This window comes from Danio rerio, chromosome 14 (assembly GCF_052040795.2).
Source record: "Danio rerio strain M-AB ecotype USA chromosome 14, GRCz13ab, whole genome shotgun sequence".
Taxonomy (NCBI): Eukaryota; Metazoa; Chordata; class Actinopteri; order Cypriniformes; family Danionidae; genus Danio; species Danio rerio.
The window spans coordinates 6,412,501-6,425,000 of NC_141034.1; the positions used below are offsets into that span (position 1 = coordinate 6,412,501).

General features: G+C 35.0%; 1 protein-coding gene across 1 annotated transcript in view; it reads right to left on the minus strand.

The window, feature by feature from the left end:
* Window positions 1-2,532: 2,532 nt before the first annotated feature.
* Window positions 2,533-12,500, minus strand: part of kazald2 (Kazal-type serine peptidase inhibitor domain 2) — a 12,095-nt gene continuing 2,127 nt past the window's right edge. Inside the window, exons 2-4 of the mRNA NM_001105124.2 lie at window positions 10,303-10,463; window positions 8,008-8,155; window positions 2,533-2,830 (exon numbers count right to left, since the gene is read on the minus strand). Of these exons, the coding sequence (NP_001098594.2) occupies window positions 2,709-2,830; window positions 8,008-8,155; window positions 10,303-10,463 (431 nt within the window). The 3' untranslated portion in view covers window positions 2,533-2,708. The remainder of the gene's footprint in view (window positions 2,831-8,007; window positions 8,156-10,302; window positions 10,464-12,500) is intronic.

Sequence of the window (12,500 nt, forward strand, 5' to 3'; positions counted from 1 at the left end):
TCTCTCTCTCCCACACAGTTTGATTCTCGCTCGTCCAATCGTGTTGCCGACACCTCGTACAAATCATTCCAAATTGGAATTCATTTTCCAAAGAGCTTTTAAGAAGACGAATATGAGAGCCACTTACTTTGAAATGAGGCGTTTATTTTTAAAGCGCCAAGTCGGATCGCTTTACCTGACGCTGCTGCCTATAAAAGAAAGTCCTCACCTGCCACCGGAGGGGGGGAGGCTAAAAATAAAAGTCGTCCTGGATGAAGCTTTCGGTAGCAGCGCTGAGAGAGAACACCCGATTGGCTTGCTGGCAAGCCATTGTCACCTATCCGAGCTCTGGTGAGCAATTACCTGGCCTGTCGGAATCCTAGCCCGAACAGATTGAATTCTGATTGATTTCCGCCCAGGAAAGAGGAGAGAATTTAAAGGTCTTCTTTTTTAATTGGGTATTTGGTGTGTGCTGATGTGAGGAACTTGTCCCTCCCCGGGGATCCTTTATGGGGCAATAATGGCGCTGAGAAACAGCCCGGTCTGCTCTCTCTCCCTGGAAGGCCATAACCCCACATTTGTCCTGAGTGCTTTTCTATTATGCATTGATAGCTAGGCATCAATCAATACGGGGAGGGAAGAGAAAACCTAGCGAAACCAACTTCTTAAGTGTAAAACGCCTCTTAATACCAGAGCTTTCAAACAACTTAACCTGGTGTTTTTTTCTGCTGAGGACACGAGTGAGGAGAGACACTGCTGATGTTTTATTCAATAGGGTTCGGGTGGGGGAATTGTGTGTGCCACGACAGCATCGATGAGTGTTTTTTCAGGGGCTATTAGAGAGGGCTGCACTTCAATGTCACGTTTATTCGTCTGTTGTCATGTAACATTGGGTCTTCAGAAAAATTCTGCACTATATTAAATAAAATATATGGTCCCACTTTATATTAAGTGGCCTTAACTAACATGTACTTACATAGGAGTTAATAGTTTGTTACAATGTACTTATTGTGTAAATGCATGTATTTACTGTGTACTTATGCTTGATTAAATACATGTATGTAATTACATCTGTAATTAACTTTTGTAATTACATTTGTAATTACACTGTTGACCATCCCTTACACCTTAACCCACCCTTAAACCTACCCCACCAAACCTGTCTATAACCCAACCTCTATCCCGACTCAAAAGCACCACAAGTGTTCTCAAATACATTATAAACACAGTAAGTGCATTGCATTTATTTTTTTATGTAAGTACATAGTAGTTAGGGACACTTAATATAAAGTGGGACCAAATATATAATAATATTAATGATAATCATCATCATCATCATCATCATAATCTTAATAATAAAAGTTCTGCTCAATATAAAATGAACATTATTATTATTATTATTATTATTATTATTATTATTATTATTATTATTATTATTATTATTATTATCGATAATATTAATAATAATAATAACAATAATAATAAACTACATTATTATTATTGTTGTTGTTATTATAATAATAATTATTATTAATATTAATAAACATTACATTATTATTATTATTATTATTATGTTTATTATTATGTTTATTTTATATTGAGCAGAATTGTTATTATTACGATTATTATTATTCATTCATTCATTTTCTTTTTGGCTTAGTCCTTTTATTAATCTGGGGTTGCCACATTATTATTAGTAGTAGTAGTAGTGGTAGTAGTATTTTATTATTATTATTATCATTGTCGTTATTATTATTATTATTATTATGTTTAATATTATAAAACACTGCAGATGTTTTATTCAATAGGGTTCAGGTGGGAGATTTGTGTGTGCCATGACAGCATCGATGAGTGCTTTTTCGGGGGCTGCACTTCTATGTAACGTTAATTTGTCTGTTGTCATGCAACCTTGGGTCTTCAGAAAATTCTGCGCTTTATTAAATAAAAAATAAAGAAATAATGATAATAACAATTCTGCTCAAAATAAAATAAACATTATTATTATGAATAATAATAATAAATTACATTATTATAATTATTAGTATTATGTTTATTTTATATTGAGCAGAATTGTTATAATAATAATAGTAATAATAATAATAATAATAATTATTATTATTATTATTATTATTAATGATAATATTAGTCGTAGTAGTAATAAAAAATAAAGAAATATTGATAATAACAATTCTGCTCAAAATAAAATTAACATTATTATTATTAATAATAAAAATTACATTATTATAATTGTTAGCATTATGTTTATTTTATATTGAGCAGAATTGTTATAATAATAATAATAATATTTATTATTATTATTATTAATGATAATATTAGTCGTAGTAGTATTATTATCTTTGTCATTATTACTCTTATTATTATTATTATTATTATTATGTTTATTATAATAAAACACTACAGATGTTATATTCAATAGAGTCCGGGTGGGGGATTTGTTTGTGCCATGACAGCATCGATGAGTGCTTTTTAGGGAGCTTTTAGAGAGGGCTGCACTTCTATGTAACGTTATGAATATATACACAAAACCAAAAGGAGGATTAAATCAACTATTTAATTAAGTTCAATTTGTAAGTACAATTCTCAAGAGTGAATAGAAGTCATTTGGATTTATATACAACGCTCACACATTGAAGAGGGTAAAATAGTTTAAGAGTACACGGTGAGCTAATATTTCTGGTTAAATGCTATGTTTTTAGAATCTCTGTATGTTACAAATACATATGTCCACTCGGCTGGCCTTCGTAATCTTCATCGTCGATGTTTTCATCTTCTCCTGATATTTTGTAAGCTCCTGGTTGCTTTTGCTGGAACTCCTTGCTGAGTTGAGAACCTGGAAATAAAACAACATGGAGGAAAGGGTTTACAATAGAGCTATTTTGAGTTGACTCAACTTTCAACCCAAATTCTGCACTTAAATTCAACTCAAAAACGTTCTGAAGCTGGTTGCCCTAAAATGTTGAGTCAACTTTCTTTTTTACCGTGTTGTTTTAAGGAAAAACTCACTTAATTTTGACTCATTATTTCTAAAAACTACATTTTTTGTATTAAAATAATAAATACTTTTTGATTTAAGAATTTTTAGATTGAATAAAAACAACAACAAAAAATCAAAATAAGAAATGCTTAGTGTAGCATTCTCTAATATTTTGCACGACTTCCTGTAAAACATGTGCGTTATATGTTTAAAACATCCATCTTTTTTTTAAACCTATAGGAAAGGGTCTGTCCAGAGTCACCTTTCACTACTACCTATACCCCAGAGTTCATAGCAGTCGGGATGTTCCGGGAAATGAGGAATGGAGGTGGGGGCACTGCTGCTACAGATAAGGGTCCGTCTAAAGGAGCAGACCCCCAAGAGAAAGCGATAACAGCCAGACAGTCACAGCAAAGACCTGCCACATAATACACAAGCCCTTCCACCCCCGTCTCCCTTTCCCCTCCAAATCTCCCCCCCCATCTCAGGCCCTCTCGACCTCCTGTCAGCACCAGCCTTTACGCTCCTGCAGAAAAGGCCCTGGACTGGTGTACGGTTATCGTCAGCTCTGGCGGCTTCTCGGAAGGCCAAGTTCACCTTTAGCGATGAGGAGATGATAAGCTTTGATAGGAGTATATGCCAATCGATCAGCTCCCACTGTTGGTGCGTTCGTGTGTCTTTTGTGACCAGGCCACAGACCGCAGAGAGAACACGAATAACCTAACAGACCTCGCGCTGCAGAGCCAGCGGATATTTTTCCAGAGTTAAAAGAAAAGAAACGCGCGGATGGAAGGGAAATGAACATTTATTGTTTGCATCAAGTCAAACGGCCTGCTAAAAATACTGTTCCCTGTAAGGAGAGGAGGAAATCAATTTAAGGTTAAAGATGAATACCTCTCAACTATACTCAGCTTCACAATACATAAAAATGGCTTGGATTTATTAGGTATGGGTAAAATGTTAACATTTGTTATAATATAGAATATTTTCTATAAAGGTACACTGGTGGTGGCATGGTGGCTCAGTGGTTAGCACTGTCTCCTCACAACAGGAAGGTCCAGGCCAGACCAGTTGGCATTATTGTGTGGAGTTTGCATGTTCTTCCTATATTGGTGTGGGTTTCCACCGGGTGCTCCAATTTCCCCCATAGTCCAAAGGCATGCGATATAGATGAATTGGATGAACTAATTGGCCGTAGTGTTTGAGTGTGCGTGTGAATGAGTGTATTGACCTTATTCTAAAATGCGGAAGTGCGCCTGTTTTCGAGATTGTCTTAGAACTTCCGATTCAGTCGCCTATGGGAGAAATGACTAGGAATAATAAACGGCAGAAAATGGCCAAACTACTTGCTCAACCAACAAATGTTTGCATGACTATACAGACCAAGTAGCATAATATAATAAGAAAATATTAAATTGCAACATCAAGCGGCGTAACGAGCAGTTGTTAACGTCAAAAAATGAATGGAAGTGAAGGTGACCGGAAGTCGCGAGACAAAAAGATTCAAATGGCAACGCCCACTCGACAGCTGAGAATAAGGTGAATACTAGGGTTGGGCATCTAAGCTATAATTCCGATCCGATACGCATCTCGATACAAAGAATACGATCCGATATATTAGCGATACATTTGTAACATATTGCGATGCAACACAATACGATTCACACCCATCTCACGATACAATGCGATAATTCAGCACTAACTAATTAAATCAAGTTTATGAGATTATGTGAAAGAGGATGCTGTGCCATTGAATGAGTTTGATTATTTATTAACCAAGCAAAACCATGACTTTTTTTACAAACTGGCTTCTCTCTCACAGCCAGAGTGTCAGTTTACAGTAGAGGGCCATTTTAGAACATATAGCACATATTATTTAAGGATTTTCAAGATAAACAGAATGTATAAGTGCAATATATATTAAATTATATATATTTGCACTCTTTCAACATAAAGGTTTAGCATTGCACAACAAGAATTGTGATTTAACTTTTCAACTATGAAAACAAGTTTTACAAAGATATATTGTGCCACTGATATAGGGCGCTCCACTAGCTTCATCCGCACACCTGATACACTGAGTTGTAGTGTAAGTGTACACATCCGCAAATCCGTTGCTAAGGCTTACTTTATGTAGGTCGATTAAATTATGCGCCAAAAACAGGTTGACAACACTTGTTAATAAATAAAAAATACATTCTATGTTAAAAATATGAGCTGTATCTTGGAAAAACCGATGCATCTCGATTTGCTTCCAAAATTTCATTCATCCTCTGATGCTCTACCGATGCACTCGCATCGTGCACGCGCATGACCGCGTATCGATACATATCGATTAATCTTCCTATCCCTAGTGTATACGGATGTTTCCCAGTACTGAGTTGCAGCCAGAAGGGCATGTGCTTCATAAAATATATGCAGAAATAGTTGGCAGCATTCTGCTGTGGTGACCCCTCATAAATAAGGGACTATACTAAAGGAAAATTAATGAATGAAGGTAAACTGGAAAACAATTATGGTACCAAAGCTGTCATTCAATTTTCAAAAGGTACATTTTTGTGTACTTAAATGGTTGTGTTATAGTCCCTTAAGGATCCAAAATAACTTGCAGATATATTAATATCTAGAGCATAGTGATCTAAATTTTTTTTGCTGTTTGTTCAAACTACTTTTTTAAACTGAACTGAAACAACAGAATCTTTGAGATTTTTGGGGTACAGCTTCATTGTTTTATGTTCAATTTATTTATATTAGTTAAGTTAACTTAATTGATTTGTGTTGCGACAACATGAATTGTGTGAAACCCAGCATTTTTTACAGTGTTTACTGTATGTTGGGTTCAACCAACACAAGCTCACGGCAATTCGTAACTTTTTGCTTTAGTGGCTAATTCGTATGAATTCGTACAATCTAATCTGTACAATTTGGTGCGATTTGCTCATCCCCCAATGACGGTTGGGGTTAGGGGTGGGGTTAGGTGCCACGCCTCCTTTTTAAAATCGTTTTGTATGACTGAACTCGTCCACTAAACTGACAAAAAGTAAAATACTTATGTTTTCTTGTGAGATCAGGCTGGTTCCACACTTCATTTATGTTAATTTGTTCATCGTTCATGTTCATCATTTACAGTGTTCCACACAGTTGATCTGTGTTGAGGCAACATGAAGAAATTAAGTTAAATATTTATTATTATTATTATTATTTTTACAAATTTAAGTGGATTGAACAAAAACCAGTTAAGTTGCCCCTACTAAAATAATCAAGAAATGTGTTCTTTTAACTCATTTTTAATTAGCTTGAACAAATGGCAAATCAATTTTTTTCTAATGTTAAAGATAGATATAGTATAAAAATGTACCTTTTTAAAGGGTACTGCCACAGTTACTTTTGTGTGAGCTGCCACAGTGACAACTTTTGTTATTTCTGGAAGTGTACACTGAAAAAAAATATTTCTACAAAATTGTCGCAAACAGTTTATGTGTTGAATTTAAACAAATAAATTTAATTTATTAGTGTTCAACTTAATTTGTTTGTTTAAATTCAGCCCCCCAAAAATTGTTTAACAACCACTTAACTTAAAAACATTTAGTAAATGTAAGGAATCATCTTTGAATATTTTTGCAATATATGCCAATTTATTTTATTTATTTTTTTTAAAAAATTTAAATAAAAATATTGTCATTTAGAGCTTTTCTGAAATCAAATTTGGTCAAAATAAGCAGTGCTTTTATTTGACGTACTTGCAAATTAAATATTGATTTAATAATTTTCTGAACTAAAAAAAAAATTGGTATATATCTCTGAAAACCCTCTGAGCAGTAAACAGCTACTTCAAATTATTTTATTTAAAATGAGCTCACCATAACCAAAACATATTGTACCTCAATACAATACAGATATGCTCACTGAATACAACCCTAACAGATCTCCCAGATTATTAGGATCAAGTAAATTAGAAATTCCAGTTCAGTTAAAGCAGGGTGTATTCGCCTTCAGCTACCGCACACCCCGCTGCTGGAATCAGCTTCCAGAAATGATCAGATGTGCTCCAACATTAGGCACATTCAAATCAAATCAAGACTTCAAACACATCTGTTCAGCTGTGCCTTTACTGAATGAGCACTGTGCTACGTCTGACAGATCGCACTATTATGTCTTTCTTTTCTTTTTCATTCCTTTAAAACTTGTTTTAACACATTTTAATCAGTTTTTAATAATTTATATTTCTTTTAATTGTCTTTATTTTCTTGTTTTTTTTTTATTATTCTTGTATATGCAAAGCACTTTTAATTACCATTGTGTATACCTTAAAACATGCTAAAACAAAGGACACTAACACATACTGGCATGATATCTAATAAAACATTAAATACTGTTAGCTTCATGCTAATGGCATGCTTATTGTCTTATCATAACAATAAACTTGTTTACATCTTAATAAACACATTGAACATACTGAAAAAAAGGCTTTAAACATGCTAGCATGTATTAATGTGTTAATAATGCTAGTATAAGGGTAATATCTACAAGAACATCCTACCAAATCTATAGCAAACCCCTAAAAAACACCCTATATCTAGCAACAGGTTGATAGACAGACAGACAGACAGACAGACAGATCTTTTTTCTGAGAGAACAAGATTTCAACAATATGATATTAGTCAGGAAGCCAAAATCTGAGGCTAATTTTCATAATCAAATGATCTGAGATGTACTGTACCATTAACAATAGACTAATCTGTGTTTTATTTCTCCCATAGCATTTTCGGTGAAGCATCTGACACCGTCTTGGTATGTATCCTTAACTATGACTGAGCAAAACCCTTAAATAGTACTCTAGGCATAAGTGTGAAAGATATAAACAGTGGGATTCGTGTGTGTGTGTGTGTGTGTGTGTGTGTGTGTGTGTGTGTGTGTGTGTGTGTGTGGAAGCAGTGCCAACAATGGTGTTTTTTCAGCTTGTTCACCTCTGACCTTGTTTGGTAATGGCTGTGTCTGTGTGTGTATTTGAATGAGTGTGCTCTCAAACATACCTCCATGTGTAACCTGTAATCTGGCGGAGGCAGACACCTCTCCGAAGGCGTTCCTGGCGATGCATGTGTACACACCTGCATCACTGGGACCGACTCCTTGAATCTGGAGCCAGCCGGTCATTTCAAACCGCCGCGGACCTCCACGGGCCTGTAATTACACAAGCACACACCGCAGAAACGTTTGTCAGAGAATGTGACTAATGTATGTAGGTGTGCGAGTGGGCATTTATCTGTGAACACTTTTAAAAACAAACTTCTGCATAGACCAAAAACAAAAACAGTGGTCCCAACGTATTTCCTGTTTTGTGAAGTTTATTTAGAAACTAATTTCGAGAGGATCACGTGCTTGTGATTGCTTCCTGGTCCCGCATTACTCAATTTATGATTCACCAATCAGACGATTCTTAAGCCACTGTAAAGTTCCATATAACAGCCATCTTCGTTTTCAAGAATCCCCCCTTCGTGGATTTCCCCCAGGTTCCCCGGTATCCTTCCACCATCCAAAAACATGCAACTTAAGTTAATTGACTAATCCAAAACGGCATCATAGACATGCTCCTAGCAAGTAGTTATCTTTTAGGAGCAATCACTATCTGTTAGGGATGTAACGGTATCAGAATTTCACGGTGCGATAATACCTCGGTATGAATGGCACGGTACGGTATGTATTGAATAATTTACAGGAAAAAACAAAACTAATGAAAAGATATAAAAAAGTTTCAATTTAGTATTGTTGAAAACGCATCACATTCAACATTTAATCACTCACTCACTTTGATAGAGATGGGGTTTTTAAGGAAAATTATCATATAAATATAATCTGGTAAAAGCTGGGATCTCTGGGCATGTCCCCTGCAACAGAAAAAACCCTTTCATTTGGGACTGAGGTTTCTGAGACAGAAAGATATGATTTAGCCAAGGTTGACAGCAGTGGGTAACGTTGTGCATTGTCTTTCCACCACTTGAGAGGACAAGCCATGAGCAGGGCCAGATGGAATCTGCGGACGTTTTTTGCTGTTTCTGCGGAGAATTTTGGTAAAAATCTGCGGATTTCTGCGTAATTATTTTGGGAGTATCCAACAGAGTATCATAACTAAAATCTTAATATATTAAATAAAAAGTAATAAATTACTGAATAAAAACTGAATAAATTCAGATTTACACATTTACTCAAGTAAATAAAAAGAATTAATAATGGGCTAAAAATCTGCAGAAATCTGTGGAATTCTGTGAAAAATCTGCGGAATTCTGCGCGCGCAGATTCCGTGTGGGCCTACCCATGAGTGAGATAGAGGTCTCTTTGCGGTACAAGCCAATGTCTGCATCAATCTAACAAGTGTGCTGTGTTCTGCAGTCTCCATGACTGTTTTTAGTCGTATTCCCTGACTTATATTTCACCAGTCTGGCAGTGCCTGCATACTGTTTTTTTCTTTGTCTGTCACCTTTTCTTCTTATTTGTATATTTTTAGAAAGAAACCGAAATGCTTCCACACATCCGATTTAAAACCCGCTATAGGTTCGATCATTTCCAGCTCTTTTTCTTCCCCGCTACTAGCAACACACTCCATTTCCGCATTACTGGATCTGTAGTGACAACAGACCGCAAAGGATGATGGCCACGCCTAGGCTGATGGGAATTGTAGTTCCCGCTACCTCCCGTTCGCTTCATTCGCCTAAGCAAACTTTTCTCAGAAATATAGTTTTATTGAGTCATGCGCCTACGCTAATATTGAAAAAATTACTATTGCGGTATGACGGTATTTACAATATTGTTACATCCCTACTATCTGTTTATTAGCTACCACAGCAGGGGAGTTCTCGAGGTCTAGCTGAGCTGAAACTCCCCTCTCACCTTCAGGAGGGAGCCCCGGGCTCGAGGATCTTATGAGCTCAGGTGATTATTTGTAAGAGTGTAATACATTGCAACTCCAATTTTAGAGCATTTATGTTTAAGAATGCATAGATTTTAAGATCGAATAGATCAGGGGTGCCCAAACTCAGTCCTAGAGGGCCGGTGTCCTGCTGATTTTAGCTTCAACCACAATCAAACACACATTCACCAGCCAACCAAGCTCTATCTAAGTATACGAAAAACATCCAGGCAGGTGTGTTGAGGCAAGCTGGAGCTAAACTATGCAGGACACCCCTGAAATAGATGCACAGTGTGATCCAAAAATGCCACACAATACAGTATGTGACTGTAAATCACATTCAAATTATTTAATGGATCCTTGACTGTATGTTTATTGGGATATTGCTTTAAAAATGGTTCAAAATGGTATAGTTTGCACATACCTGTACAGCCGTGCTCGAATCATCAGCAGGAAAAGAAATAACATCCCCGTCTTTACTCCATTGAATGGAGGCCAAAGGATACGACGAAACCTCGCAGGAAAACATGACATCGCTTCCTTTGGATGTGATGATGTCACGGGGAGCATAAGTAATAACTGGTTCTGTATAAAAAGCAGAACAGAAGAAACAGTGAGAATGAAAGCTAATGCTAAGCTAATGCTAAGCTAATGTTATTGATTCTTCCCAGCTTCTGTATTTGCTCTGCCCATTTGTGCTGTGTTTGTTTAGCTTGGTTAATTATTTCAAGGTGTGAAATCGGACACTTACAGGGTGCGGATCTTAAACATGACAGTACGCTCAATATAAACCTAACGGCTGACTTTTTCAATTCCCACAGCTGAACAAATGTGTTTTTACTTGGCTTTTTCCATGATAAAGCGTTTAATTGAGATGAATATGATGCCGCTCAGTCTCTACCCATGACAATGGTTCCCCTTGAGGATGGATTTACATCTAAATACACATTTACATTTACATTAGCCCATGCATTCATACCGAAATCATGCGACCGTTTACTTTAGCTGCGGTGGCTGAGCAAACAAAACAAGTACTACTGTAGGTATAAATATCAAATGCAAACAGAAAAACTAATCCTATGCCATTGCAGACACTTTTAATAGCAACAATTTTTGTCAAGACATGTCTGGGTCGAAAAAAAACTTAATAATTGTATTTTAAATAATCAAAATCTAAAGTTTTTATAAGAAAATGAAGTTAATTTAAGGACCACTATTCTCATTTGTATGAAGGTAAAATCACATTTATTTGTTGGAATGTAAATATATTTAAAGTTTTATTTGAAATTGTTTAAAATAATATCACAAAATGATCATATCTTTGCTAAACGACAACTAAATTATCCCACACAATTGTTTATTTATTTTATTACCGCCCTACTTACTCCCAGGGCCGTTTATATCAAAGTTGATATTTAGCTGCACCATGTTGATATTTCGTAACATCTAATTCGTACGAGGTGGGTCGTTAGCATAATGCTCAACCCCCTCACCGTCCTCTCATTAATCTGTTTAATCTCTAATTAATGTATTTAATATCTGATATTTAATAATTAACTGTTTATCACACTATTTAATTAATCACTTACTTGTTTAGTAGTTTTAATAATTACATTTAAATATAATTAATGACCAAGTCTAGTCATTTATGCTTATGTACTTATGGTAGTCAGCATTTGAAGTGGATTGAAAACTTTCCTCAAAGTTATCCTAAATCTATTTAACACCATTCTTTTTTTTTTTTTTAGAATGATTTTGAAAAACTTTTTTTCTTCCTCTTGGAATATTGATTACTGTTAGTATCCTAAAGTTTAAATGCAAAAACATCTGAGCGCCATTTGGATTTTTCTCTCAGGCTACTGTGTATCAATTTAACTTGTATATTAACTTGTACATATATATTGGTTCTTTTTAATACCTTTAAAGTTAAATAACATAAACAATGTAAACAAAATGTGTGCTGCCTTATTTTTTTTAGTTGAATCAAATGAACTTTTTAAGTAATCTCAACTTATATCAAGCAAACAGAGTATAAAATGTGATATTTAGCTGCACCATGTTGATATTTCATAACATCAAATTTTTAAGATGTGGGTCATTAGCCCAATGCTCTACCCCCTTATCGTCCTCTAATTAATCTATTTAATCTATCTAATTAATGTATTTAATATTGAATATATAATAATTAACTGTCCATCGCGCTATTTAATTAATCACTCTCTTGTTTAATAGAATCAATAATTACTTTTAAATATAAGTCTAAGTACAGTCATTCATATACTAATAGTAGTCAGCATTTGAAGTGGATTTAAAACCTTTTCTCAAAGTCGTCCTAAATCCATTCAACAACACAGATTCTTATATTATTGGATGATTTAAAAAAAAACTTTTTAATCCTCTTGGAATATTGACTACTGCAGAGTATAATTCATTTATTTTATTTTTCAGCTTAGTCCCTTTATTGTTTAGTATCCTAGAGTTTAAAAACTTCTAAATGCCATTTGGATTTTTCTCTCAGGCTCCTGTGTGTAGGTTTAGCAGTTTAACATATATTTATTAATATAGGTTCTTTTCATTGCGTTTAAAGTGGAATAACTCAACATAAACATTAACTGTAAAAAA